General features: G+C 38.4%; 2 protein-coding genes across 2 annotated transcripts in view; both read right to left on the bottom strand.

Annotated features, from left to right (window-relative positions):
• Nucleotides 1-27,081, bottom strand: part of LOC307026859 (next to BRCA1 gene 1 protein-like) — a 131,648-nt gene that overhangs the window by 11,285 nt on the left and 93,282 nt on the right. The gene's annotated exons all lie outside the window — the stretch shown is intronic.
• Nucleotides 8,144-10,723, bottom strand: LOC307026860 (uncharacterized protein). Its single transcript, XM_079694997.1, has 2 exons — nt 9,891-10,723; nt 8,144-9,762 (listed from the first exon to the last, which is right to left on the bottom strand). The coding sequence occupies exons 1-2, from the start codon at nt 10,191-10,193 to the stop codon at nt 8,242-8,244; spliced, it is 1,824 nt and encodes a 607-aa protein (XP_079551123.1). The 5' UTR covers nt 10,194-10,723; the 3' UTR covers nt 8,144-8,241.

The raw sequence follows: 27,081 nt of genomic DNA, 5'->3' as shown, positions 1-27,081 counted from the left end.
TGAATGCGCGCACATCGCACCGTATAAAAGGAGGCCTCGCCTCCTGACTATCATCCTACACCTCTCTTCAGCGAGCGGAATAGGACAGACAGTGCCCTGAGTAGAGGGCTCCGCCTGTGCTAATATCACAAGGGTTACAATACGTAACCCAACGTTATATCTCTCACAGGCTCCGCCCTCTACTGGGCTCTATGGGTACAGTGGGTTCCACCCTACTGCCCCTGATCAGCTTTTCTGGTCTTCTCGGCAGGAGGAGAGCAGCCCTCCAGCCCTGTAAGGGCCCAGCACGCCCCTCGCCCATCCCGGGACCCTCAGAGGGCCCGGGAAAGGCGAAGGCGCATCACGTCTTGGAAGGGGGTCAGATGCCAACTGACCCACAACCCCCCCCACAAATCCTGTATTGCCCCAGCAAGCACAGATGAGGAGAAAGAGCCAGACATGTCCAAGAGATAAAACCTTATGAATGGGCCTGGCGTCGACCAAGACGCCGCTGTGCATATATCCTCCACACTCACACCGTTGAAAAAGGCTGTCGACACAGCCACAGCCCGTGTGGAGTGCGCACGAGCCCCCCGTGGGGCAGGCTCTCCCTGCCTGTCTGTAGGCATGTGCAATGCACTCGCAGAGCCAGCCTGCCAGGCGTTTCTTGGACAGAACTTTCCCCATCACCCCGCCACCGAAGCACACGAACAGCTGTTCGGTGCGTCTAAGTGCAGCCGTGCGCTCCACATAACATGCAAGCGCATGCACCGGGCAGAGGAGGTGCAGTTTAGCTTCCCTGTTCCCACCATGGGGGGGAAGACTAAAACCCCCTAACTGAATAGCCCTCGACCTGAACGTACTCCTTAGGCTCTTGGGCACAAAGGAGGGGTTCGGTCTGAGTGTCGCGCCAATCCGGTCACCCCGAATTAGTAAACAGCTCGGGGGCACCGACAGAGAGGTTAACTCGGACACTTTCTTTGGCTGACGTTAAGGCAAGAAGCAAAGCTGTCTTCCATGACAGTGCTTTCAGGGAGGAGAGCTCCAGAGGCTCAAATGGTTCTGAGACCGGAGCTCCGATCACTAGGGGCAGGTCCCACTGCGGGGTGGAGGCGTGCATTACTGGGTGCAGCCTCCTGACCCCCTGTAAAAACAGTGACATCAGTGATTGACTAAAGGCTGACCTGCCGCCAAATCCCTCATGGCAGGACGAGATGGCTGCTGCATACACTTTCACTGTTGAATGCGTAAGCCCTCTGTCCACCAGTAACTGTAAGAAGGAAAAAATAGAGCCTAACTCACAAGATAGGGGCTCTATTCTCCTCACCCCATCGCTGGAATCCTAGCCACCTCGGCCTGTGGTGGATCCAGCTCTAGCTGCCTGGATAGACTGAATAACACTGTCAGACAATCCACCCTGTCTCAGCCTGTCCTTCTCAGGAGCCAAGCCTGGAGAGGTTGCCCGAGAGTGGGTAACGCCACGATTGCACCTTCCTCTTGAGACATCGCCCCCCAGAACTGGGGAACCGCCCAGGGCTGGCCCACCTTCATCTGTGTCATCTCTGTGTACCACGGCGCCCCGACGTGGTCCGGAGCCACTAGGATGACTGACAGACGTTCTCGCCTCACTCTCCCCAGGAGGGGTAGAATGAGACGCATCGGTGGAACGGCGTATAGCAGCTTCCTTGGTCATGGCTCGTGTGCAAACGTGTCCACCCCCAAGGGCGGGTCGTCGCCCAGGGCCATGGAGAACCACAGGGCACAGTGGCTATTGTGCCGGCTGGCGAACATATTCCCTTTCGCTCTCCCGAACTGGGCCCAGATCTGCTTCACCACCTCCGGGTGAAGCGTCCATTCGCCTGGCAGGGGGCCGCCCCTCGACATGAGGTCGGCCACCCTGTTCTCCAGTCCCGGGATATGGAGGGCTCTCAGGGATAACTCCACCTCTGAAGCCCATAACCACAGCCTCTCCACTGTGGTCAACAAGGTGATGGAGCGGACTCCGCCCTGCCTGTTGATATAAGCCACTGTAGTGTTGTTGTCGCTCCTGACCATTACATGTCTCCCTTGAATTAGGGGCATGAAATGCTGGAGGACTAACACTACCGCCTGTAGCTCTAGGAGGTTGCTGTGTCGAGACTCTGTTAGAGCCCAGTGCCCACCTATAGCCCTCTTCAGGCAGGTCCCTCCCCATCCTCTTCTGGATGTGTCCGTGAACACTGTGATGTAGGTCATCCGTCCCAGTGGAGACCCCCTCCGGAGGTGAGCCGGGGACCTCCAAAACCGGAGGATGCCCTCCACTGAGGGGGGGATGGTCACTAGCCGCCGTTTGTGCCTCTTGGGATCCAAACGCAGGCTGGAGAACCAGCTCTGCAGGCGGCGCATATGCAGTAACCCCGGCGGGACCACAATGTGAGCAGCCGCCATGAGGCTCAAAGTCTGCATGACAGTTAAAGCTGTCACTGTCACCCCCTGTCGCAGCCTGTGAACCGCCCGGAGAAGGGAAGTACTTCTGCTCTCTGACAGGGTGGCACGTAGCACGCCTGCATCGAGCACCACTCCCAACTACAACGCCTGTTGGTGAGGTATGGGGGTGCTCTTTTCTCAATTGATCGCAAAGCCTAATTTGGTTAGGTGAGTGATCAATTGTGCTGTGCAAAACATTGCCTGTTCCCGGGACCCAGCCATGACTATGAGGTCGTCTAGTAAAAGAAAACTCTCATGCCATGGGCGCTCAGCGGTTGAAGCGCTGTGGCCCCACACATTTGCTGAATGTGCATGGCGATAGGGAATAGCCGAACGGCAGCCTGGTGTACTCGTAGGCTATCCCCTGGAAGGCAAAACGCAGACACTTTCTGTGCTCTGGAGCCATTTCTACATGAAGTACGCGTCTTTCAGGACGATGGTGGTGAACCAATCGCCTGGCTGCAAAAGCCCCAGTAACTGTTTCATAGTTAAAATGCAGAATTTCCTGCAGGAAATGTGGCGATTCAGGGTGCGGAGATCTAGATTAGGTCTGATTTCCCCTGTCCTCCTGAGAACCAGGAAGTACATGGAATAAAGACCCTTTTCTCTGTGCTGAGGGTGCACAACAGACACAGCCTGTTTCTGCACCAGAGCCTGAATCTCTGCTGAGAGGAAACACATCTCCTCCTGGGAGGACAGATTTACCTCTCGCATGCCCATAAAAAGAGGTGGGTGTGGGACACCCACAAGACAGTGGTCCATGTGATACAGTGGTAAAGTGTATAGACATATGGCACAGTGGGACGCTGCAAAACGGGAGTGAATAGCCCCGTTTCAGCGTCCGGTCCCTCCACCTTGTTAGCACACAGCTGAGTTTCCATTCCCCAGAACATTGTGTTAATTGACAAGCCCTCAGCTGTGGGGCCGCAGCTATAAAGGTGTGATACTCTCTGGTGACCCGTTCTGCCGCAAAACTCCCCGCGAAGGGAAGATTTGCCCATGGAGGGTTGACACAGGAAGGGCTGATTATTTACTGAGGAGCCTGAACGTACCGCCGCGCGCTCTTGTGTGAGCGCGCGCTCCACCCTAATGCTGTTCTCACCACTACGGTAAACAGCATTAATCGGAGTCTTTATAGGCGTAGTGTGTTTTACTAAGGTCCCTGAACGCACCGCCACGCGCTCTTGTGTGAGTGCGGGCTCCGCCATAATGCAGCCTTTACCACTACGGTAAACTGCATTGGAGTCTTTGCTCTAGGCGTAGTGTGCTCTCTGACAGTAATACGCCGGCCATAATGTCCCTGTACCCACATAGCGCTCTCCTTTAGATAGCACTCCCTGCGGTTCATCCCTCTCATCTGCGCATGCCCACTAGCCACCTCCTTTACAGGAGCTACAGCTGGGGCAGCAAATGGGGAATTTGTACGGTTAGCCTGTACAAATTCAAAAGTGTAGCCTTGTGGAAACAAAAGACACTTAGATTTGGATACAGATCAACCTCATTCTTCGTAGAAAACGTAGTGATCTGTGCATTATACAGGGAGGAGGCGGGATTCGCCCCTTCGTCCCGGGCGGAGAGATTTTCTCCCCCCCGCCAGTCGCCGTAAAGACGGAAAGCCCGTCCCTGTGAGTGCCAGCACGCCGGTTCCACGGGGTGGGGTGGGCCGAAGGGTGGAGGGCGCCGCGGGCATGGGATCTCCGTAACAACATTAATCGGAGCTATTATACCAGGCAAGGTGTGTTTTCTGACAACAGCACGCCGGCAATAGCGTCTCTTGAACACACACAGTGCTTTGACAGCACTCGGTTTATTCCACTCACGTGCACACGCCCACCTGCTGGCTCCCTATACTGGGGTTTACAGCAGGGGCGGGGAGTGTAGGACAGTGTTTCTTCCTCCGGGGATGGGCAAGAAGCAGCCAAGCTGCGACTACTCCTCATCCCGTGAGCAAGGAGATCGATCCAAAGAGCCCTTCCGTAAACACGGGGGCTTCCAGGAGATCAACACGATCCTCTTTGGAAAGTGCCACGCGGCGTGACATCCCAGGGACATCACACGGCGGGCAGCGGCGGCGGCCTGTGATGAAGTAGGGTCGGCCCTATATCATGTGAAGCCACCGAGCACCGGTCCCGGGGGGCCTGGGGCGAGGCCCGTGGACCAAGCTACTTATTCAGCCTTGCGGCCCAATAATTGCTCTGACCTGGTGAGGCGGGGGCATCTCTAGCAATGAGTGAGTACCCCACACACCCGCCGCCATGATCATCATCCAGGGAGAGTACGGTCCTGGGCGGTGGACTTCCATGGACGCCAGACCCAGAAGGAATGGCGAACGTGAATGGCACCGCCTCGGCCATATCCTGGTCCCCCAAACACTCGAAGCAAAGGTGGTGGGGATCGGCGCTCGCTATTTCAGCCAGGGCACGAAGGACAGGCCCGGGTCTCTAGCAGTGGCGACTCCCTTGAGGTATGATAACTCTTTCTTCTTCTTTCAAACTTCTCAGTCTCTCGTGGAATCACTTCCGCTGCTGAAGAGAAAAGGATGATAGTCAGGATGCGAGGCCTCCTTTTATACGGTGTGATGCGCGCGCATTCAGGTAGGCCCGCCCAAGGCCGGCTATGTCTATAGAAGTCTCAGTGGGAGAATGCTCGCAGGGTAAGGTAGTACCCATAGAGTCCAGTAGAGGGCGGAGCCTGTGAGAGATATAACTTCTCAAACGTTATACTGTTCTCCAGAATGATGTGGCTCATTGCTTTTTCACTTACATTAATGAATAATCGTAATAATCATGATGCCTATGTAAAAATTATTGTAATGGTAATTTCAGACGTTTCCCTTTCCTTAAAGGAGAGGTGTCATGGCCATTTCCACTGATCATAATTCCATTGTTGAGGTATACTAAAATAGAAAAATACTGTGCAATTTTCCAAACTCACATTGGTTTCGCATACAGCATCTCTGTAAAGTATGTGTATTCAGCAGTATTCACTTTCTCCACTAAACGGATCGCTGCAGCTCCCCCCCCCCCTCCCTGTGAGCCCAGTGTGCTCTGATTGGTCGGTACGTTGTGAATCGCGCTGAGCTCCGTGGAGGTGTGATTTCCTTGTTTAGCGATACACAGCCAAACACAGCCAAACTCAACCTGAACACACACAAAGTCACAGCCGAAATAAAAACAATAAGTGTGGCTTGATATTGAGTAAGAAAAAGGTTTATAGGTTGATAAACGCTGTGAGAATGGGTCTGCAGAGAGAATTTCGCCGCGATCCCAACTGTCTGTTATCAGCCTGCAGCAGGGAGCAGAAATCAGTAGAGCTGCCTGCACTGAGTGTGTGTGTGTGTGTGTGTGAGGAAGTCCTTGGATTGGTCAATTTGGAACAATCAGCGGGGGCCAATACGTGTGGCTTGATATTGAGTAAGAAAAAGGTTTATAGGTTGATAAACGCTGTGAGAATGGGTCTGCAGAGAGAGTCCACCCGTCAGTCCGTCAGTCCGACTGACGGACAACTTCTCACTTAAAAAAAGAATATTAAATCTAGACTGCAAAAATAATTAAACAAGCGAGTACCTGTTTTTCCTGGCCAAGGACAGGTTCCTTGAACACAAAACGAGCGTAACGTGTCTTCACGTACTGCGGTCAAGCCAGCCGTCTTTCACTTTTGCGTGGTCAAACCAGCCGCCCCTGTATTTCGAGTGCGCGATTAGTTACAGGTTTACGGTAATGCAATAAAACACCTCTGGGAAGCTGAATTTCAAAGTAAAGGATGGCATGTGGTTCATTTCTATTATTTGCAATTGAGGAACAGGGTAATTTATGAGAATAATTTTAGGACTTATTGCTTGATAAACTTGTTGCACAGATACTATGAACTACTTTTACTGTGTACTTTTTGAGAATGGCAAAATTCCCTCCAGAGAAGAAGAAGGAGCATTTGTGTCTAACTTTTACGTGGGATAAAAAACATTTCTTCCATAAGTAGTTTATGACTTACTGCCATGTTTGTACTTAATACTTCTAGGACTACTTGCAAACACAATATGAACTACTTTTACTGTGTACTTTTTCAGTAATTTGAGTTTCAAAGTCCTCTCCAGAGAACGAAAATGAGCATTTTTGTCAACTTTAATGTGGTCTAAAAAACATTTCTTCCATAAGTAGTTTATGAAACTGCCATGTTTGTACTTACTACTTCTTAAACTAGTTGCAAACATAATATGAACTACTTTTACTTTGTACTTTTTCAGTAATTTGAGTTTCAAAGTCCTCTCCAGAGAACAAGAATGAGCATTTTCATCTAACTTTGGTGTGGGATAAAAAACATTTCTTCCATAAGTAGTTTATGAAACTGCCATGTTTGTAATTAGTACTTTTTAAACTAGTTGCACACATAATATGAACTACTTTTACCGTGTACTTTTTCAGTAATTTGAGTTTCAAAGTCCTCTCCAAAGAAAAAGAATGAGCATTTTCATCTAACTTTAATGTGGTCTAAAAAACATTTCTTCCATAAGTAGTTTATGAAACTGCCACGTTTGTACTTAGTACTTCTTAGACTACTTGCAAACATAATATGAACTACTTTTACTGTGCACTTTTTGAGTAATTTGAGTTTCAAAGTCCCCTCCAGACAACAAGAAGGAGCATTTTCATCTAACTTTGACGTGGGATAAAAAACATTTCTTCCATAAGTAGTTAATGAAACTGCCATGTTTGTACTTAGTACTTCTTAGACTACTTGCAAACATAATATGAACTACTTTTACTGTGTACTTTTTCAGTAATTTGAGTTTCAAAGTCCTCTGCAGAGAACAAGAATGAGCATTTTTGTCAACTTTGACGTGGGATAAAAAACATTTCTTCCATAAGTAGTTTATGAAACTGCCATGTTTGTACTTAGTACTTCTTAGACTAAACATAATATGAACTACTTTTACTGTGTACTTTTTCAGTAATTTGAGTTTCAAAGTCCTCTCCAGAGAACAAGAATGAGCATTTTTGTCAACTTTAATGTGGTCTAAAAAACATTTCTTCCATAAGTACTTTATGAGTCTGCCATGTTTGTACTTAATACTTCTTAGACTACTTGCAAAAATAATATGAACTACTTTTACTGTGCACTTTTTGAGTAATTTGAGTTTCAAAGTCCCCTCCAGACAACAAGAAGGAGCATTTTCGTCTAACTTTGACGTGGGATAAAAAACATTTCTCCATAAGTAGTTTATGAAACTGCCATGTGTGTACTTAGTAATTCTTAGACTACTTGCAAACATAATATGAAATACTTTTACTGTGTACTTTTTCAGTCATTTGAGTTTCAAAGTCCCCTCCAGAGAACAAGAATGAGCATTTTTGTCAACTTTAATGTGGTCTAAAAAACATTTCTTCCATAAGTAGGGGAGACCAGGGATAGTTGCAACACTTTTGGGGCTTTTCCCCAATAAGTAAAAAACCATTTACAATTGGATAGCCATTTTGCTATATTATGCATTATCAATATGTCAGCTACTGAAACAATGTCTTTAAGATGTTTTTATGGAATAAGTACAGGTTGGAAAATGTATTTTAAAAAAAAAACTCAACTGTTACAACCGTCCTTGTGTACAGGGACAGTTGTAACCCATGCAGGCACAGTTGTAACATCTTAATAACGGTTACCCTTTTTCACACTATATGACAAAAAAATAGGGAAAGCTGTCAAATTCTAAGGCAACAAGATTTTAATGGGATTTCACACATCCTCCAACAAACAATGAAAAATGAACAGAACTTGAACAGAACTTAAAACAGAACACCAGAATTAATCAGATTCACAGTTGTGGCAGGTGTAAAAGGCACTTCCATCTGTGCAGTCCTTGTGTGCCCAGGCTTTACAGGAGCAACACTGCAGCCACATCTCCTTGGACCTGGAGTAGCTCTCCAGGCACACAATGCAGTATTGGGCCTCATCTTCATCAGATGAGGCCTGCATCTTCTGCTTCTTGTTGGGTATGGTTTTTTGGCCGAAATTGATTTTTGTCTTCGCTTTAGACTTCTTTGCGTTAGATCTTTTTTTCTCAGCCTCGAGTTGATCTTTCATCGGAGTGTCTGTGAGGACAGCGGTTTCTCTTCTTTTTCTCCCCTTTGTGGTCTGCTTCCTTGGTCCAGCTTTTGGATGTGGACGGATGGACAAGGGTGAGAAAGGCGTTGCAGAGGATGATGTCCCAGGCTCCACACATGGCCTGACAGGGGATGAGGCTGCGAGTAGAGGAGAGGAGGCTGTGAGTGGAGGAGAGGAGGCTGCGAGTGGAGGAGAGGAGGCTGCGAGTGTAAGAGAGGAGGCTGCGAGTGGAGGAGAGGATGCCACAGTTGGTGTTGGAGCTGCACTGGTAGAAGGTTCTGGTGGTGGGCGGTCTGTGACTTGGGATGGAGCAAAGTCGATATCATTGAAAATGTCTCTATTAAAAGGCCAAATTCCAGTGCACGCGAACCCTGCCTGGATATTTGATGGCGTTGCAGCCAGAGGAAGGGCACTTTTCACAATGCCCGGCAGATCGTAAATGGTCATTGTGGTTCCTGGATGAGTCTTCATCCAATTGTCACAGCGGCTGTTGATGTGCCTCTTCAGTGGCCCATATACAGTGCGATCTAAGGGCTGTAGTTTGTGAGAACAGTGGGGAGGAAAAGAGAGGAGGATGATCCCATGGCTCCTGCAAAAATTAATCCCCTCCACAGAAAGGTGGGAGGAGTGATTGTCCAGAATCAGCAGCACCTTTGACTCCTGTGAGCTCTTGGTATGGCTCTGGAAGTGCTTGAGGAAGACCAAAAAGTCTTCCTCTTGCATCCACCCAGACCCATTTGCTCTGCCAATACAGCCAGGAGGGCCATTGCTGGTGAAGAAGAGATGAAACTTCTTCCGGGGGAATATCATCATTGGGGGGATGGAATTCCCCAATGCATTTACAGCACATGCAAGTGTGACGAGAGTGCCCCGCTCTGCAGATGTCACACTGCCGACTTGTTTCGTCCCTTTTCTGGCAACAATCTTCCCAGGGTTTTGGACAGTTGTGACTCCGGTTTCGTCCATATTCCAAATTTCCTGTGTGACAAACTCATGCTTCGTCAGGACTGCAGACAGGTTGTCAAAAAACTTTTTCACATTTGTTCGGTTGAAGCTTGTAGCCCGTGAGAGACTGGTAGCCTGAGGTCTGCGTATGGAGAGGGTAGGGTGCCGCTTCAAAAACGATGTGAGCCAGTCAGCTCCGGCCATCTCTTTCTCTGCCCAGGTTTGAGGGAAGTTGCAGTTGTAGTTCTTTGCCAATTCATAGGCAAACTTCCGCACCTAAAATGAATATACATTGGAAAATATTTCACTTGTCTGTTCACTATAGGCCTCAATATATTTGATCACTTACTTTTCTTTTGTTCAGTAGCCTATAGATAGCCTATTCTACCTTAATTATGACCTACCTCCTTTGAGCTGAGACCATAATATAGATCAGCTGCCTCCATCAGGTAGTCTCTCAATAGCATCTCCTGCTCTGTTGAGAACACCTTCTTTGGAGTCCAGTAGCCTACTCTTGGGGGTGTGTGTGATCCCTGACTCTCCAACCTCAGCCTCTTCTTATGGAACCGGTACAGGGTGACATGGCATATATCCAGGGACTTTGCCACTTCCCTGAATGATTTGCCATCCTGAACTTCACCTGAGGCCACCTGCAGCAGAGCAAGTGGCACTCCCCTGTCGGTCTTCCTCTGTCTGATACTTGGCATACTGTAAACACACACACACACTTTATGCCTACTGTACAGTATTTAATTCTGTTTATTTTTACAGGGACAATGCACACCAATCAATGCTTGAATGAACAATTGATCATTCAAGCAAATGAGCCATCATTGTAAATGTGCCATGTTACAACCGTCCCGTTACAACCGTCCCAGAACCACCAGTCTTGCTTCACCCCCTGTGAACCTGCCTGATTGCTGGCTTGACCCATATTTAGCTAGCTATATTTGTAGCTTACAAAACAGTTATTCTAATAATACTAGTTTGGATTCCTAGACATTTTGAACTCAAGACAGTATCCAAAAAATACCTCATATCATTTTAGTTAATATTTGACCTCAGAAACACACTTTTGCTGATAACTTACGTGAGATATTCAAACGTGGCTCCTTTTTATTTCGGCGATCTTACCATCTAACTGCGCATGTGCAGAGTGAGTGTCATCACTCTAGCTTGTTTATGATTGGAGATATTGAGGGTGTTACAACCAACCCGTGTTTCAACTGTACCGGGTCTCCCCTAGTTTATGAGTCTGCCATGTTTGTACTTAGTACTTCTTAGACTACTTGCAAACATAATATGAACTACTTTTACAGTGTACTTTTTTAGTAATTTGAGTTTCAAAGTCCCGTCCAGAGAAAAAGAATGAGCATTTTCATCTAACTTTGGTGTGGGATAAAAAACATTTCTTCCATAAGTAGTTTATGAAACTGCCATGTTTGTACTTAGTACTTCTTAAACTAGTTGCAAACATAATATGAACTACTTTTACTGTGTACTTTTTCAGTAATTTGAGTTTCAAAGTCCTCTCCAGAGAACAAGAATGAGCATTTTTGTCAACTTTAACGTGGTCTAAAAAACATTTCTTCCATAAGTACTTTATGAGTCTGCCATGTTTGTACTTAATACTTCTTAGACTACTTGCAAAAATAATATGAACTACTTTTACTGTGCACTTTTTGAGTAATTTGAGTTTCAAAGTCCTGTCCAGACAACAAGAAGGAGCATTTTCGTCTAACTTTGACGTGGGATAAAAAACATTTCTCCATAAGTAGTTTATGAAACTGCCATGTGTGTACTTAGTAATTCTTAGACTACTTGCAAACATAATATGAACTACTTTTACTGTGTACTTTTTCAGTAATTTGAGTTTCAAAGTCCTCTCCAGAGAACAAGAATGAGCATTTTTGTCAACTTTAATGTGGTCTAAAAAACATTTCTTGCATAAGTAGTTTATGAGTCTGCCATGTTTGTACTTAGTACTTCTTAGACTACTTGCAAACATAATATGAACTACTTTTACTGTGTACTTTTTTAGTAATTTGAGTTTCAAAGTCCCTTCCAGAGAAAAAAGATTGAGCATTTTCATCTAACTTTGGTGTGGGATAAAAAACATTTCTTCCATAAGTAGTTTATGAAACTGCCATGTTTGTACTTAGTGCTTCTTAGACTACTTGCAAACATAATATGAACTACTTTTACTGTGTACTTTTTCAGTAATTTGAGTTTCAAAGTCCTCTGCAGAGAACAAGAATGAGCATTTTTGTCAACTTTGACGTGGGATAAAAAACATTTCTTCCATAAGTAGTTTATGAAACTGCCATGTGTGTACTTAGTAATTCTTAGACTAAACATAATATGAACTACTTTTACTGTGTACTTTTTCAGTAATTTGAGTTTCAAAGTCCCCTCCAGACAACAAGAAGGAGCATTTTCGTCTAACTTTGACGTGGGATAAAATTTTTTTCTCCATAAGTAGTTTATGAAACTGCCATGTGTGTACTTAGTAATTCTTAGACTACTTGCAAACATAATATGAAGTACTTTTACTGTGTACTTTTTCAGTAATTTGAGTTTCAAAGTCCTCTCCAGAGAACAAGAATGAGCATTTTTGTCAACTTTAATGTGGTCTAAAAAACATTTCTTCCATAAGTACTTTATGAGTCTGCCATGTTTGTACTTAATACTTCTTAGACTACTTGCAAAAATAATATGAACTACTTTTACTGTGCACTTTTTGAGTAATTTGAGTTTCAAAGTCCCCTCCAGACAACAAGAAGGAGCATTTTCGTCTAACTTTGACGTGGGATAAAAAACATTTCTCCATAAGTAGTTTATGAAACTGCCATGTGTGTACTTAGTAATTCTTAGACTACTTGCAAACATAATATGAACTACTTTTACAGTGTACTTTTTCAGTAATTTGAGTTTCAAAGTCCTCTCCAGAGAACAAGAATGAGCATTTTTGTCAACTTTAATGTGGTCTAAAAAACATTTCTTGCATAAGTAGTTTATGAGTCTGCCATGTTTGTACTTAGTACTTCTTAGACTACTTGCAAACATAATATGAACTACTTTTACTGTGTACTTTTTTAGTAATTTGAGTTTCAAAGTCCCGTCCAGAGAAAAAAGATTGAGCATTTTCATCTAACTTTGGTGTGGGATAAAAAACATTTCTTCCATAAGTAGTTTATGAAACTGCCATGTTTGTACTTAGTGCTTCTTAGACTACTTGCAAACATAATATGAACTACTTTTACTGTGTACTTTTCAGTAATTTGAGTTTCAAAGTCCTCTGCAGAGAACAAGAATGAGCATTTTTGTCAACTTTGACGTGGGATAAAAAACATTTCTTCCATAAGTAGTTTATGAAACTGCCATGTTTGTACTTAGTACTTCTTAGACTAAACATAATATGAACTACTTTTACTGTGTACTTTTTCAGTAATTTGAGTTTCAAAGTCCCCTCCAGACAACAAGAAGGAGCATTTTCGTCTAACTTTGACGTGGGATAAAAAACATTTCTCCATAAGTAGTTTATGAAACTGCCATGTGTGTACTTAGTAATTCTTAGACTACTTGCAAACATAATATTAACTACTTTTACTGTGTACTTTTTCAGTAATTTGAGTTTCAAAGTCCTCTCCAGAGAACAAGAATGAGCATTTTTGTCAACTTTAATGTGGTCTAAAAAACATTTCTTGCATAAGTAGTTTATGAGTCTGCAATGTTTGTACTTAGTACTTCTTAGACTAAACATAATATGAACTACTTTTACTGTGTACTTTTTCAGTAATTTGAGTTTCAAAGTCCTCTGCAGAGAACAAGAATGAGCATTTTTGTCAACTTTGACGTGGGATAAAAAACATTTCTTCCATAAGTAGTTTATGAAACTGCCATGTTTGTACTTAGTACTTCTTAGACTAAACATAATATGAACTACTTTTACTGTGTACTTTTTCAGTAATTTGAGTTTCAAAGTCCCCTCCAGACAACAAGAAGGAGCATTTTCGTCTAACTTTGACGTGGGATAAAAAACATTTCTCCATAAGTAGTTTATGAAACTGCCATGTGTGTACTTAGTAATTCTTAGACTACTTGCAAACATAATATGAACTACTTTTACTGTGTACTTTTTCAGTAATTTGAGTTTCAAAGTCCTCTCCAGAGAACAAGAATGAGCATTTTTGTCAACTTTAATGTGGTCTAAAAAACATTTCTTGCATAAGTAGTTTATGAGTCTGCAATGTTTGTACTTAGTACTTCTTAGACTACTTGCAAACATAATATGAACTACTTTTACTGTGTACTTTTCTAGTAATTTGAGTTTCAAAGTCCCGTCCAGAGAAAAAAGATTGAGCATTTTCATCTAACTTTGGTGTGGGATAAAAAACATTTCTTCCATAAGTAGTTTATGAAACTGCCATATTTGTACTTAGTACTTCTTAGACTACTTGCACACATAATATGAACTACTTTTACTGTGCACTTTTTGAGTAATTTGAGTTTCAAAGTCCCCTCCAGACAACAAGAAGGAGCATTTTTGTCAACTTTAATGTGGTCTAAAAAACATTTCTTCCATAAGTAGTTTATGAAACTGCCATATTTGTACTTAGTACTTCTTAGACTACTTGCACACATAATATGAACTACTTTTACTGTGCACTTTTTGAGTAATTTGAGTTTCAAAGTCCCCTCCAGACAACAAGAAGGAGCATTTTTGTCAACTTTGACGTGGGATAAAAAACATTTCTTCCATAAGTAGTTTATGAGTCTGCCATGTTTGTACTTAGTACTTCTTAGACTACTTGCAAACATAATATGAACTACTTTTACTGTGTACTTTTCAGTAATTTGAGTTTCAAAGTCCTCTGCAGAGAACAAGAATGAGCATTTTTGTCAACTTTGACGTGGGATAAAAAACATTTCTTCCATAAGTAGTTTATGAAACTGCCATGTTTGTACTTAGTACTTCTTAGACTAAACATAATATGAACTACTTTTACTGTGTACTTTTTCAGTAATTTGAGTTTCAAAGTCCCCTCCAGACAACAAGAAGGAGCATTTTCGTCTAACTTTGACGTGGGATAAAAAACATTTCTCCATAAGTAGTTTATGAAACTGCCATGTGTGTACTTAGTAATTCTTAGACTACTTGCAAACATAATATGAACTACTTTTACTGTGTACTTTTTCAGTAATTTGAGTTTCAAAGTCCTCTCCAGAGAACAAGAATGAGCATTTTTGTCAAATTTAATGTGGTCTAAAAAACATTTCTTGCATAAGTAGTTTATGAGTCTGCAATGTTTGTACTTAGTACTTCTTAGACTACTTGCAAACATAATATGAACTACTTTTACTGTGTACTTTTCTAGTAATTTGAGTTTCAAAGTCCCGTCCAGAGAAAAAAGATTGAGCATTTTCATCTAACTTTGGTGTGGGATAAAAAACATTTCTTCCATAAGTAGTTTATGAAACTGCCATGTTTGTACTTAGTACTTCTTAAACTAGTTGCAAACATAATATGAAGTACTTTTACTGTGTACTTTTTCAGTAATTTGAGTTTCAAAGTCCTCTGCAGAGAACAAGAATGAGCATTTTTGTCAACTTTGACGTGGGATAAAAAACATTTCTTCCATAAGTAGTTTATGAAACTGCCATGTTTGTACTTAGTACTTCTTAGACTAAACATAATATGAACTACTTTTACTGTGTACTTTTTCAGTAATTTGAGTTTCAAAGTCCCCTCCAGACAACAAGAAGGAGCATTTTCGTCTAACTTTGACGTGGGATAAAATTTTTTCTCCATAAGTAGTTTATGAAACTGCCATGTGTGTACTTAGTAATTCTTAGACTACTTGCAAACATAATATGAAGTACTTTTACTGTGTACTTTTTCAGTAATTTGAGTTTCAAAGTCCTCTCCAGAGAACAAGAATGAGCATTTTTGTCAACTTTAATGTGGTCTAAAAAACATTTCTTGCATAAGTAGTTTATGAGTCTGCCATGTTTGTACTTAGTACTTCTTAGACTACTTGCAAACATAATATGAACTACTTTTACTGTGTACTTTTTTAGTAATTTGAGTTTCAAAGTCCCGTCCAGAGAAAAAAGATTGAGCATTTTCATCTAACTTTGGTGTGGGATAAAAAACATTTCTTCCATAAGTAGTTTATGAAACTGCCATGTTTGTACTTAGTGCTTCTTAGACTACTTGCAAACATAATATGAACTACTTTTACTGTGTACTTTTCAGTAATTTGAGTTTCAAAGTCCTCTCCAGAGAACAAGAATGAGCATTTTTGTCAACTTTAATGTGGTCTAAAAAACATTTCTTGCATAAGTAGTTTATGAGTCTGCAATGTTTGTACTTAGTACTTCTTAGACTAAACATAATATGAACTACTTTTACTGTGTACTTTTTCAGTAATTTGAGTTTCAAAGTCCTCTGCAGAGAACAAGAATGAGCATTTTTGTCAACTTTGACGTGGGATAAAAAACATTTCTTCCATAAGTAGTTTATGAAACTGCCATGTTTGTACTTAGTACTTCTTAGACTAAACATAATATGAACTACTTTTACTGTGTACTTTTTCAGTAATTTGAGTTTCAAAGTCCCCTCCAGACAACAAGAAGGAGCATTTTCGTCTAACTTTGACGTGGGATAAAAAACATTTCTCCATAAGTAGTTTATGAAACTGCCATGTGTGTACTTAGTAATTCTTAGACTACTTGCAAACATAATATGAACTACTTTTACTGTGTACTTTTTCAGTAATTTGAGTTTCAAAGTCCTCTCCAGAGAACAAGAATGAGCATTTTTGTCAACTTTAATGTGGTCTAAAAAACATTTCTTGCATAAGTAGTTTATGAGTCTGCAATGTTTGTACTTAGTACTTCTTAGACTACTTGCAAACATAATATGAACTACTTTTACTGTGTACTTTTCTAGTAATTTGAGTTTCAAAGTCCCGTCCAGAGAAAAAAGATTGAGCATTTTCATCTAACTTTGGTGTGGGATAAAAAACATTTCTTCCATAAGTAGTTTATGAAACTGCCATATTTGTACTTAGTACTTCTTAGACTACTTGCACACATAATATGAACTACTTTTACTGTGTACTTTTTGAGTAATTTGAGTTTCAAAGTCCCCTCCAGACAACAAGAAGGAGCATTTTTGTCAACTTTAATGTGGTCTAAAAAACATTTCTTCCATAAGTAGTTTATGAAACTGCCATATTTGTACTTAGTACTTCTTAGACTACTTGCACACATAATATGAACTACTTTTACTGTGCACTTTTTGAGTAATTTGAGTTTCAAAGTCCCCTCCAGACAACAAGAAGGAGCATTTTTGTCAACTTTGACGTGGGATAAAAAACATTTCTTCCATAAGTAGTTTATGAGTCTGCCATGTTTGTACTTAGTACTTCTTAGACTACTTGCAAACATAATATGAACTACTTTTACTGTGTACTTTTCAGTAATTTGAGTTTCAAAGTCCTCTGCAGAGAACAAGAATGAGCATTTTTGTCAACTTTGACGTGGGATAAAAAACATTTCTTCCATAAGTAGTTTATGAAACTGCCATGTTTGTACTTAGTACTTCTTAGACTAAACATAATATGAACTACTTTTACTGTGTACTTTTTCAGTAATTTGAGTTTCAAAGTCCCCTCCAGACAACAAGGAGGAGCATTTTCGTCTAACTTTGACGTGGGATAAAAAACATTTCTCCATAAGTAGTTTATGAAACTGCCATGTGTGTACTTAGTAATTCTTAGACTACTTGCAAACATAATATGAACTACTTTTACTGTGTACTTTTTCAGTAATTTGAGTTTCAAAGTCCTCTCCAGAGAACAAGAATGAGCATTTTTGTCAACTTTAATGTGGTCTAAAAAACATTTCTTGCATAAGTAGTTTATGAGTCTGCAATGTTTGTACTTAGTACTTCTTAGACTACTTGCAAACATAATATGAACTACTTTTACTGTGTACTTTTCTAGTAATTTGAGTTTCAAAGTCCCGTCCAGAGAAAAAAGATTGAGCATTTTCATCTAACTTTGGTGTGGGATAAAAAACATTTCTTCCATAAGTAGTTTATGAAACTGCCATGTTTGTACTTAGTACTTCTTAAACTAGTTGCAAACATAATATGAAGTACTTTTACTGTGTACTTTTTCAGTAATTTGAGTTTCAAAGTCCTCTGCAGAGAACAAGAATGAGCATTTTTGTCAACTTTGACGTGGGATAAAAAACATTTCTTCCATAAGTAGTTTATGAAACTGCCATGTTTGTACTTAGTACTTCTTAGACTAAACATAATATGAACTACTTTTACTGTGTACTTTTTCAGTAATTTGAGTTTCAAAGTCCCCTCCAGACAACAAGAAGGAGCATTTTCGTCTAACTTTGACGTGGGATAAAAAAATTTTCTCCATAAGTAGTTTATGAAACTGCCATGTGTGTACTTAGTAATTCTTAGACTACTTGCAAACATAATATGAACTACTTTTACTGTGTACTTTTTCAGTAATTTGAGTTTCAAAGTCCTCTCCAGAGAACAAGAATGAGCATTTTTGTCAACTTTAATGTGGTCTAAAAAACATTTCTTGCATAATTAGTTTATGAGTCTGCAATGTTTGTACTTAGTACTTCTTAGACTACTTGCAAACATAATATGAACTACTTTTACTGTGTACTTTTTTAGTAATTTGAGTTTCAAAGTCCCGTCCAGAGAAAAAAGATTGAGCATTTTCATCTAACTTTGGTGTGGGATAAAAAACATTTCTTCCATAAGTAGTTTATGAAACTGCCATGTTTGTACTTAGTACTTCTTAAACTAGTTGCAAACATAATATGAACTACTTTTACTGTGTACTTTTTCAGTAATTTGAGTTTCAAAGTCCTCTCCAGAGAACAAGAATGAGCATTTTTGTCAACTTTAATGTGGTCTAAAAAAACATTTCTTCCATAAGTAGTTTATGAAACTGCCATATTTGTACTTAGTACTTCTTAGACTACTTGCACACATAATATGAACTAATTTTACTGTGCACTTTTTGAGTAATTTGAGTTTCAAAGTCCCCTCCAGACAACAAGAAGGAGCATTTTCATCTAACTTTGACGTGGGATAAAAAACATTTCTTCCATAAGTAGTTTATGAAACTGCCATGTTTGTACTTAGTACTTCTTAGACTAAACATAATATGAACTACTTTTACTGTGTACTTTTTCAGTAATTTGAGTTTCAAAGTCCCCCCCAGACAACAAGAAGGAGCATTTTCGTCTTACTTTGACGTGGGATAAAAAACATTTCTCCATAAGTAGTTTATGAAACTGCCATGTGTGTACTTAGTAATTCTTAGACTACTTGCAAACATAATATGAACTACTTTTACTGTGTACTTTTTCAGTAATTTGAGTTTCAAAGTCCTCTCCAGAGAACAAGAATGAGCATTTTTGTCAACTTTAATGTGGTCTAAAAAACATTTCTTGCATAAGTAGTTTATGAGTCTGCAATGTTTGTACTTAGTACTTCTTAGACTACTTGCAAACATAATATGAACTACTTTTACTGTGTACTTTTTTTGTAATTTGAGTTTCAAAGTCCTGTCCAGAGAAAAAAGATTGAGCATTTTCATCTAACTTTGGTGTGGGATAAAAAACATTTCTTCCATAAGTAGTTTATGAAACTGCCATGTTTGTACTTAGTACTTCTTAAACTAGTTGCAAACATAATATGAAGTACTTTTACTGTGTACTTTTTCAGTAATTTGAGTTTCAAAGTCCTCTGCAGAGAACAAGAATGAGCATTTTTGTCAACTTTGACGTGGGATAAAAAACATTTCTTCCATAAGTAGTTTATGAAACTGCCATGTTTGTACTTAGTACTTCTTAGACTAAACATAATATGAACTACTTTTACTGTGTACTTTTTGAGTAACTTGAGTTTCAAAGTCCCGTCCAGAGAAAAAAGATTGAGCATTTTCGTCAAACTTTGACGTGGGATAAAAAACATTTCTCCATAAGTAGTTTATGAAACTGCCACGTTTGTACTTAGTACTTCTTAGACTACTTGCAAACATAATATGAACTACTTTTACTGTGTACTTTTTCAGTAATTTGAGTTTCAAAGTCCTCTCCAGAGAACAAGAATGAGCATTTTTGTCAACTTTAATGTGGTCTAAAAAACATTTCTTGCATAAGTAGTTTATGAAACTGCCATGTTTGTACTTAGTACTTCTTAGACTACTTGCAAACATAATATGAACTACTTTTACTGTGTACTTTTTCAGTAATTTGAGTTTCAAAGTCCTCTCCAGAGAACAAGAATGAGCATTTTTGTCAATTTTAATGTGGTCTAAAAAACATTTCTTCAATAAGTACTTCATGAGTCTGCCATCTTTGTACTTAATACTTCTTAGACTACTTGCAAAAATAATATGAACTACTTTTACAGTGTACTTTTTGAGTAATTTGAGTTTCAAAGTCCTCTCCAGACAACAAGAAGGAGCATTTTCGTCTAACTTTGACGTGGGATAAAAAACATTTCTTGCATAAGTAGTTTATGAAACTGCCATGTTTGTACTTAGTACTTCTTAAACTAGTTGCAAACATAATATGAACTACTTTTACTGTGTACTTTTTCAGTAATTTGAGTTTCAAAGTCCTCTCCAGAGAACAAGAATGAGCATTTTTGTCAACTTTAATGTGGTCTAAAAAACATTTCTTCCATAAGTAGTTTATGAAACTGCCATATTTGTACTTAGTACTTCTTAGACTACTTGCACACATAATATGAACTACTTTTACTGTGTACTTTTTCAGTAATTTGAGTTTCAAAGTCCCGTCCAGAGAAAAAAGATTGAGCATTTTCATCTAACTTTGGTGTGGGATAAAAAACATTTCTTCCATAAGTAGTTTATGAAACTGCCATGTTTGTACTTAGTGCTTCTTACACTATTTGCAAACATAATATGAACTACTTTTACTGTGCACTTTTTGAGTAATTTGAGTTTCAAAGTCCCCTCCAGACAACAAGAAGGAGCATTTTCATCTAACTTTGACGTGGGATAAAAAACATTTCTTCCATAAGTAGTTTATGAAACTGCCATGTTTGTACTTAGTACTTCTTAGACTACTTGCAAACATAATATGAACTACTCTTACTGTGTACTTTTTCAGTCATTTGAGTTTCAAAGTCCTCTGCAGAGAACAAGAATGAGCATTTTTGTCAACTTTGACGTGGGATAAAAAACATTTCTTCCATAAGCACTTTATGAGTCTGCCATGTTTGTAATTAATACTTCTTAGACTACTTGCAAAAATAATATGAAGTACTTTTACTGTGCACTTTTTGAGTAATTTGAGTTTCAAAGTCCCGTCCAGAGAAAAAAGATTGAGCATTTTCGTCTAACTTTGACGTGGGATAAAAAACATTTCTTCATAAGTAGTTTATGAAACTGCCATGTGTGTACTTAGTAATTCTTAGACTACTTGCAAACATAATATGAACTACTTTTACTGTGTACTTTTTCAGTAATTTGAGTTTAAAAGTCCTCTCCAGAGAACAAGAATGAGCATTTTCATCTAACTTTGGTGTGGGATAAAAAACATTTCTTCCATAAGTAGTTTATGAAACTGCCATGTTTGTACTTAGTACTTCTTAAACTAGTTGCAAACATAATATGAACTCCTTTTACTGTGTACTTTTTCAGTAATTTGAGTTTCAAAGTCCCCCCCAGAGAACAAGAATGAGCATTTTTGTCAACTTTAATGTGGTCTAAAAAACATTTCTTCCATAAGTAGTTTATGAAACTGCCATGTTTGTACTTAGTACTTCTTAGACTACTTGCAAACATAATATGAACTACTTTTACTGTGTACTTTTTCAGTAATTTGAGTTTCAAAGTCCTCTCCAGAGAACAAGAATGAGCATTTTTGTCAATTTTAATGTGGTCTAAAAAACATTTCTTCAATAAGTACTTTATGAGTCTGCCATGTTTGTACTTAATACTTCTTAGACTACTTGCAAACATAATATGAACTACTTTTACTGTGTACTTTTTCAGTAATTTGAGTTTCAAAGTCCCGTCCAGAGAAAAAAGATTGAGCATTTTCATCTAACTTTGGTGTGGGATAAAAAACATTTCTTCCATAAGTAGTTTATGAAACTGCCATGTTTGTACTTAGTACTTCTTAGACTAAACATAATATGAACTACTTTTACTGTGTACTTTTTCAGTAATTTGAGTTTCAAAGTCCTCTCCAGAGAACAAGAATGAGCATTTTTGTCAACTTTAATGTGGTCTAAAAAACATTTCTTCCATAAGCACTTTATGAGTCTGCCATGTTTGTAATTAATACTTCTTAGACTACTTGCAAAAATAATATGAACTACTTTTACTGTGTACTTTTTCAGTAATTTGAGTTTAAAAGTCCTCTCCAGAGAACAAGAATGAGCATTTTCATCTAACTTTGGTGTGGGATAAAAAACATTTCTTCCATAAGTAGTTTATGAAACTGCCATGTTTGTACTGAGTACTTCTTAAACTAGTTGCAAACATAATATGAACTCCTTTTACTGTGTACTTTTTCAGTAATTTGAGTTTCAAAGTCCCCCCCAGAGAACAAGAATGAGCCTTTTTGTCAACTTTAATGTGGTCTAAAAAACATTTCTTCCATAAGTAGTTTATGAAACTGCCATGTTTGTACTTAGTACTTCTTAGACCACTTGCAAACATAATATGAACTACTTTTACTGTGTACTTTTTCAGTAATTTGAGTTTCAAAGTCCTCTCCAGAGAACAAGAATGAGCATTTTTGTCAACTTTAATGTGGTATAAAAAACATTTCTTGCATAAGTAGTTTATGAAACTGCCATGTTTGTACTTAGTACTTCTTAGACTACTTGCAAACATAATATGAACTACTTTTACTGTGTACGTTTTCAGTAATTTGAGTTTCAAAGTCCCGTCCAGAGAAAAAAGATTGAGCATTTTCATCTAACTTTGGTGTGGGATAAAAAACATTTCTTCCATAAGTAGTTTATGAAACTGCCATGTGTGTACTTAGTAATTCATAGACTACTTGCAAACATAATATGAACTACTTTTACTGTGTACTTTTTCAGTAATTTGAGTTTCAAAGTCCCCTCCAGAGAACAAGATTGAGCCTTTTTGTCAACTTTAATGTGGTCTAAAAAACATTTCTTCAATAAGTACTTTATGAGTCTGCCATGTTTGTACTTAATACTTCTTAGACTACTTGCAAACATAATATGAACTACTTTTACTGTGTACTTTTTGAGTAATTTGAGTTTCAAAGTCCCGTCCAGAGAAAAAAGATTGAGCATTTTCATCTAACTTTGGTGTGGGATAAAAAACATTTCTCCATAAGTAGTTTATGAAACTGCCATGTTTGTACTTAGTACTTCTTAAACTAGTTGCAAACATAATATGAACTACTTTTACTGTGTACTTTTTCAGTAATTTGAGTTTCAAAGTCCTCTCCAGAGAACAAGAATGAGCATTTTTGTCAACTTTGATGTGGTCTAAAAAACATTTCTTCCATAAGTAGTTTATGAAACTGCCACGTTTGTACTTAGTACTTCTTAGACTACTTGCAAACATAATATGAACTACTTTTACTGTGTACTTTTTCAGTAATTTGAGTTTCAAAGTCCCCTCCAGAGAACACGAATGAGCCTTTTTGTCAACTTTAATGTGGTCTAAAAAACATTTCTTCCATAAGTAGTTTATGAAACTGCCATGTTTGTACTTAGTACTTCTTAGACTACTTGCAAACATAATATGAACTACTTTTACTGTGTACTTTTTGAGTAATTTGAGTTTCAAAGTCCCGTCCAGAGAAAAAAGATTGAGCATTTTCATCTAACTTTGGTGTGGGATAAAAAACATTTCTCCATAAGTAGTTTATGAAACTGCCATGTTTGTACTTAGTACTTCTTAAACTAGTTGCAAACATAATATGAACTACTTTTACTGTGTACTTTTTCAGTAATTTGAGTTTCAAAGTCCTCTCCAGAGAACAAGAATGAGCATTTTTGTCAACTTTGATGTGGTCTAAAAAACATTTCTTCAATAAGTAGTTTATGAAACTGCCATGTGTGTACTTAGTAATTCATAGACTACTTGCAAACATAATATGAACTACTTTTACTGTGTACTTTTTGAGTAATTTGAGTTTCAAAGTCCCCTCCAGAGAACAAGAAGGAGCATTTTCGTCTAACTTTGACGTGGGATAAAAAACATTTCTTCCATAAGTAGTTAATGAAACTGCCATGTTTGTACTTAGTACTTCTTAGACTACTTGCACAAATAATATGAACTACTTTTACTGTGTACTTTTTCAGTAATTTGAGTTTCAAAGTCCTCTCCAGAGAACAAGAATGAGCATTTTTGTCAACTTTAATGTGGTCTAAAAAACACTTCTTCCAAAAGTAGTTTATGAAACTGCCATGTTTGTACTTAGTACTTCTTAGACTACTTGCAAACATAATATGAACTACTTTTACTGTGTACTTTTTCAGTAATTTGAGTTTCAAAGTCCTCTCCAGAGAACAAGAATGAGCATTTTTGTCAATTTTAATGTGGTCTAAAAAACATTTCTTCAACAAGTACTTTATGAGTCTGCCATGTTTGTACTTAATACTTCTTAGACTACTTGCAAAAATAATATGAACTACTTTTACTGTGTACTTTTTGAGTAATTTGAGTTTCAAAGTCCCCTCCAGACAACAAGAAGGAGCATTTTCGTCTAACTTTGACGTGGGATAAAAAACATTTCTTCCATAAGTAGTTTATGAAACTGCCATGTTTGTACTTAGTACTTCTTAGACTACTTGCAAACATAATATGAACTACTTTTACTGTGTACTTTTTCAGTAATTTGAGTTTCAAAGTCCTCTCCAGAGAACAAGAATGAGCATTTTTGTCAATTTTAATGTGGTCTAAAAAACATTTCTTCAATAAGTACTTTATGAGTCTGCCATGTTTGTACTTAATACTTCTTAGACTACTTGCAAACATAATATGAACTACTTTTACTGTGTACTTTTTCAGTAATTTGAGTTTCAAAGTCCCGTCCAGAGAAAAAAGATTGAGCATTTTCATCTAACTTTGGTGTGGGATAAAAAACATTTCTTCCATAAGTAGTTTATGAAACTGCCATGTTTGTACTTAGTACTTCTTAGACTAAACATAATATGAACTACTTTTACTGTGTACTTTTTCAGTAATTTGAGTTTCAAAGTCCTCTCCAGAGAACAAGAATGAGCATTTTTGTCAACTTTAATGTGGTCTAAAAAACATTTCTTCCATAAGTACTTTATGAGTCTGCCATGTTTGTAATTAATACTTCTTAGACTACTTGCAAAAATAATATGAACTACTTTTACTGTGTACTTTTTCAGTAATTTGAGTTTAAAAGTCCTCTCCAGAGAACAAGAATGAGCATTTTCATCTAACTTTGGTGTGGGATAAAAAACATTTCTTCCATAAGTAGTTTATGAAACTGCCATGTTTGTACTTAGTACTTCTTAAACTAGTTGCAAACATAATATGAACTCCTTTTACTGTGTACTTTTTCAGTAATTTGAGTTTCAAAGTCCCCTCCAGAGAACAAGAATGAGCCTTTTTGTCAACTTTAATGTGGTCTAAAAAACATTTCTTCCATAAGTAGTTTATGAAACTGCCATGTTTGTACTTAGTACTTCTTAGACTACTTGCAAACATAATATGAACTACTTTTACTGTGTACTTTTTCAGTAATTTGAGTTTCAAAGTCCTCTCCAGAGAACAAGAATGAGCATTTTTGTCAACTTTAATGTGGTATAAAAAACATTTCTTGCATAAGTAGTTTATGAAACTGCCATGTTTGTACTTAGTACTTCTTAGACTACTTGCAAACATAATATGAACTACTTTTACTGTGTACGTTTTCAGTAATTTGAGTTTCAAAGTCCCGTCCAGAGAAAAAAGATTGAGCATTTTCATCTAACTTTGGTGTGGGATAAAAAACATTTCTTCCATAAGTAGTTTATGAAACTGCCATGTGTGTACTTAGTAATTCATAGACTACTTGCAAACATAATATGAACTACTTTTACTGTGTACTTTTTCAGTAATTTGAGTTTCAAAGTCCCCTCCAGAGAACACGAATGAGCCTTTTTGTCAACTTTAATGTGGTCTAAAAAACATTTCTTCCATAAGTAGTTTATGAAACTGCCATGTTTGTACTTAGTACTTCTTAGACTACTTGCAAACATAATATGAACTACTTTTACTGTGTACTTTTTGAGTAATTTGAGTTTCAAAGTCCCGTCCAGAGAAAAAAGATTGAGCATTTTCATCTAACTTTGGTGTGGGATAAAAAACATTTCTTCCATAAGTAGTTTATGAAACTGCCATGTTTGTACTTAGTACTTCTTAGACTAGTTGCAAACATAATATTAACTACTTTTACTGTGTACTTTTTCAGTTATTTGAGTTTCAAAGTCCTCTCCAGAGAACGAGAATGAGCATTTTTGTCAACTTTGATGTGGTCTAAAAAACATTTCTTCAATAAGTAGTTTATGAAACTGCCATGTGTGTACTTAGTAATTCATAGACTACTTGCAAACATAATATGAACTACTTTTACTGTGTACTTTTTGAGTAATTTGAGTTTCAAAGTCCCCTCCAGAGAACAAGAAGGAGCATTTTCGTCTAACTTTGACGTGGGATAAAAAACATTTCTTCCATAAGTAGTTAATGAAACTGCCATGTTTGTACTTAGTACTTCTTAGACTACTTGCACAAATAATATGAACTACTTTTACTGTGTACTTTTTCAGTAATTTGAGTTTCAAAGTCCTCTCCAGAGAACAAGAATGAGCATTTTTGTCAACTTTAATGTGGTCTAAAAAACACTTCTTCCAAAAGTAGTTTATGAAACTGCCATGTTTGTACTTAGTACTTCTTAGACTACTTGCAAACATAATATGAACTACTTTTACTGTGTACTTTTTCAGTAATTTGAGTTTCAAAGTCCTCTCCAGAGAACAAGAATGAGCATTTTTGTCAATTTTAATGTGGTCTAAAAAACATTTCTTCAACAAGTACTTTATGAGTCTGCCATGTTTGTACTTAATACTTCTTAGACTACTTGCAAAAATAATATGAACTACTTTTACTGTGTACTTTTTGAGTAATTTGAGTTTCAAAGTCCCCTCCAGACAACAAGAAGGAGCATTTTCGTCTAACTTTGACGTGGGATAAAAAACATTTCTTCCATAAGTAGTTTATGAAACTGCCATGTTTGTACTTAGTACTTCTTAGACTACTTGCAAACATAATATGAACAACTTTTACAGTGTACTTTTTCATTAATTTGAGTTTCAAAGTCCTCTCCAGAGAACAAGAATGAGCATTTTTGTCAATTTTAATGTGGTCTAAAAAACATTTCTTCCATAAGTAGTTTATGAAACTGCCATGTTTGTACCTAGTACTTCTTAGACTACTTGCAAACATAATATGAACTACTTTTACTGTGTACTTTTTCAGTCATTTGAGTTTCAAAGTCCTC

Source organism: Notothenia rossii (assembly GCF_949606895.1).
Source record: "Notothenia rossii genome assembly, contig: scaffold_114, whole genome shotgun sequence".
Taxonomy (NCBI): domain Eukaryota; kingdom Metazoa; phylum Chordata; class Actinopteri; order Perciformes; family Nototheniidae; genus Notothenia; species Notothenia rossii.
This window is presented reverse-complemented; position numbering and strand designations above follow the sequence as displayed.

What these genes read in the sequence shown, in the direction of transcription:
- LOC307026860 (XM_079694997.1), bottom strand. Translation starts at nt 10,193, where the DNA reads ATGCCAAGTATCAGACAGAGGAAGACCGACAGGGGAGTGCCACTTGCT. An exon ending in ATGGTCTCAGCTCAAAGGAG is followed by an intron (nt 9,763 to 9,890) that starts GTAGGTCATAAT and finishes TATTCATTTTAG; the next exon opens with GTGCGGAAGTTTGCCTATGA.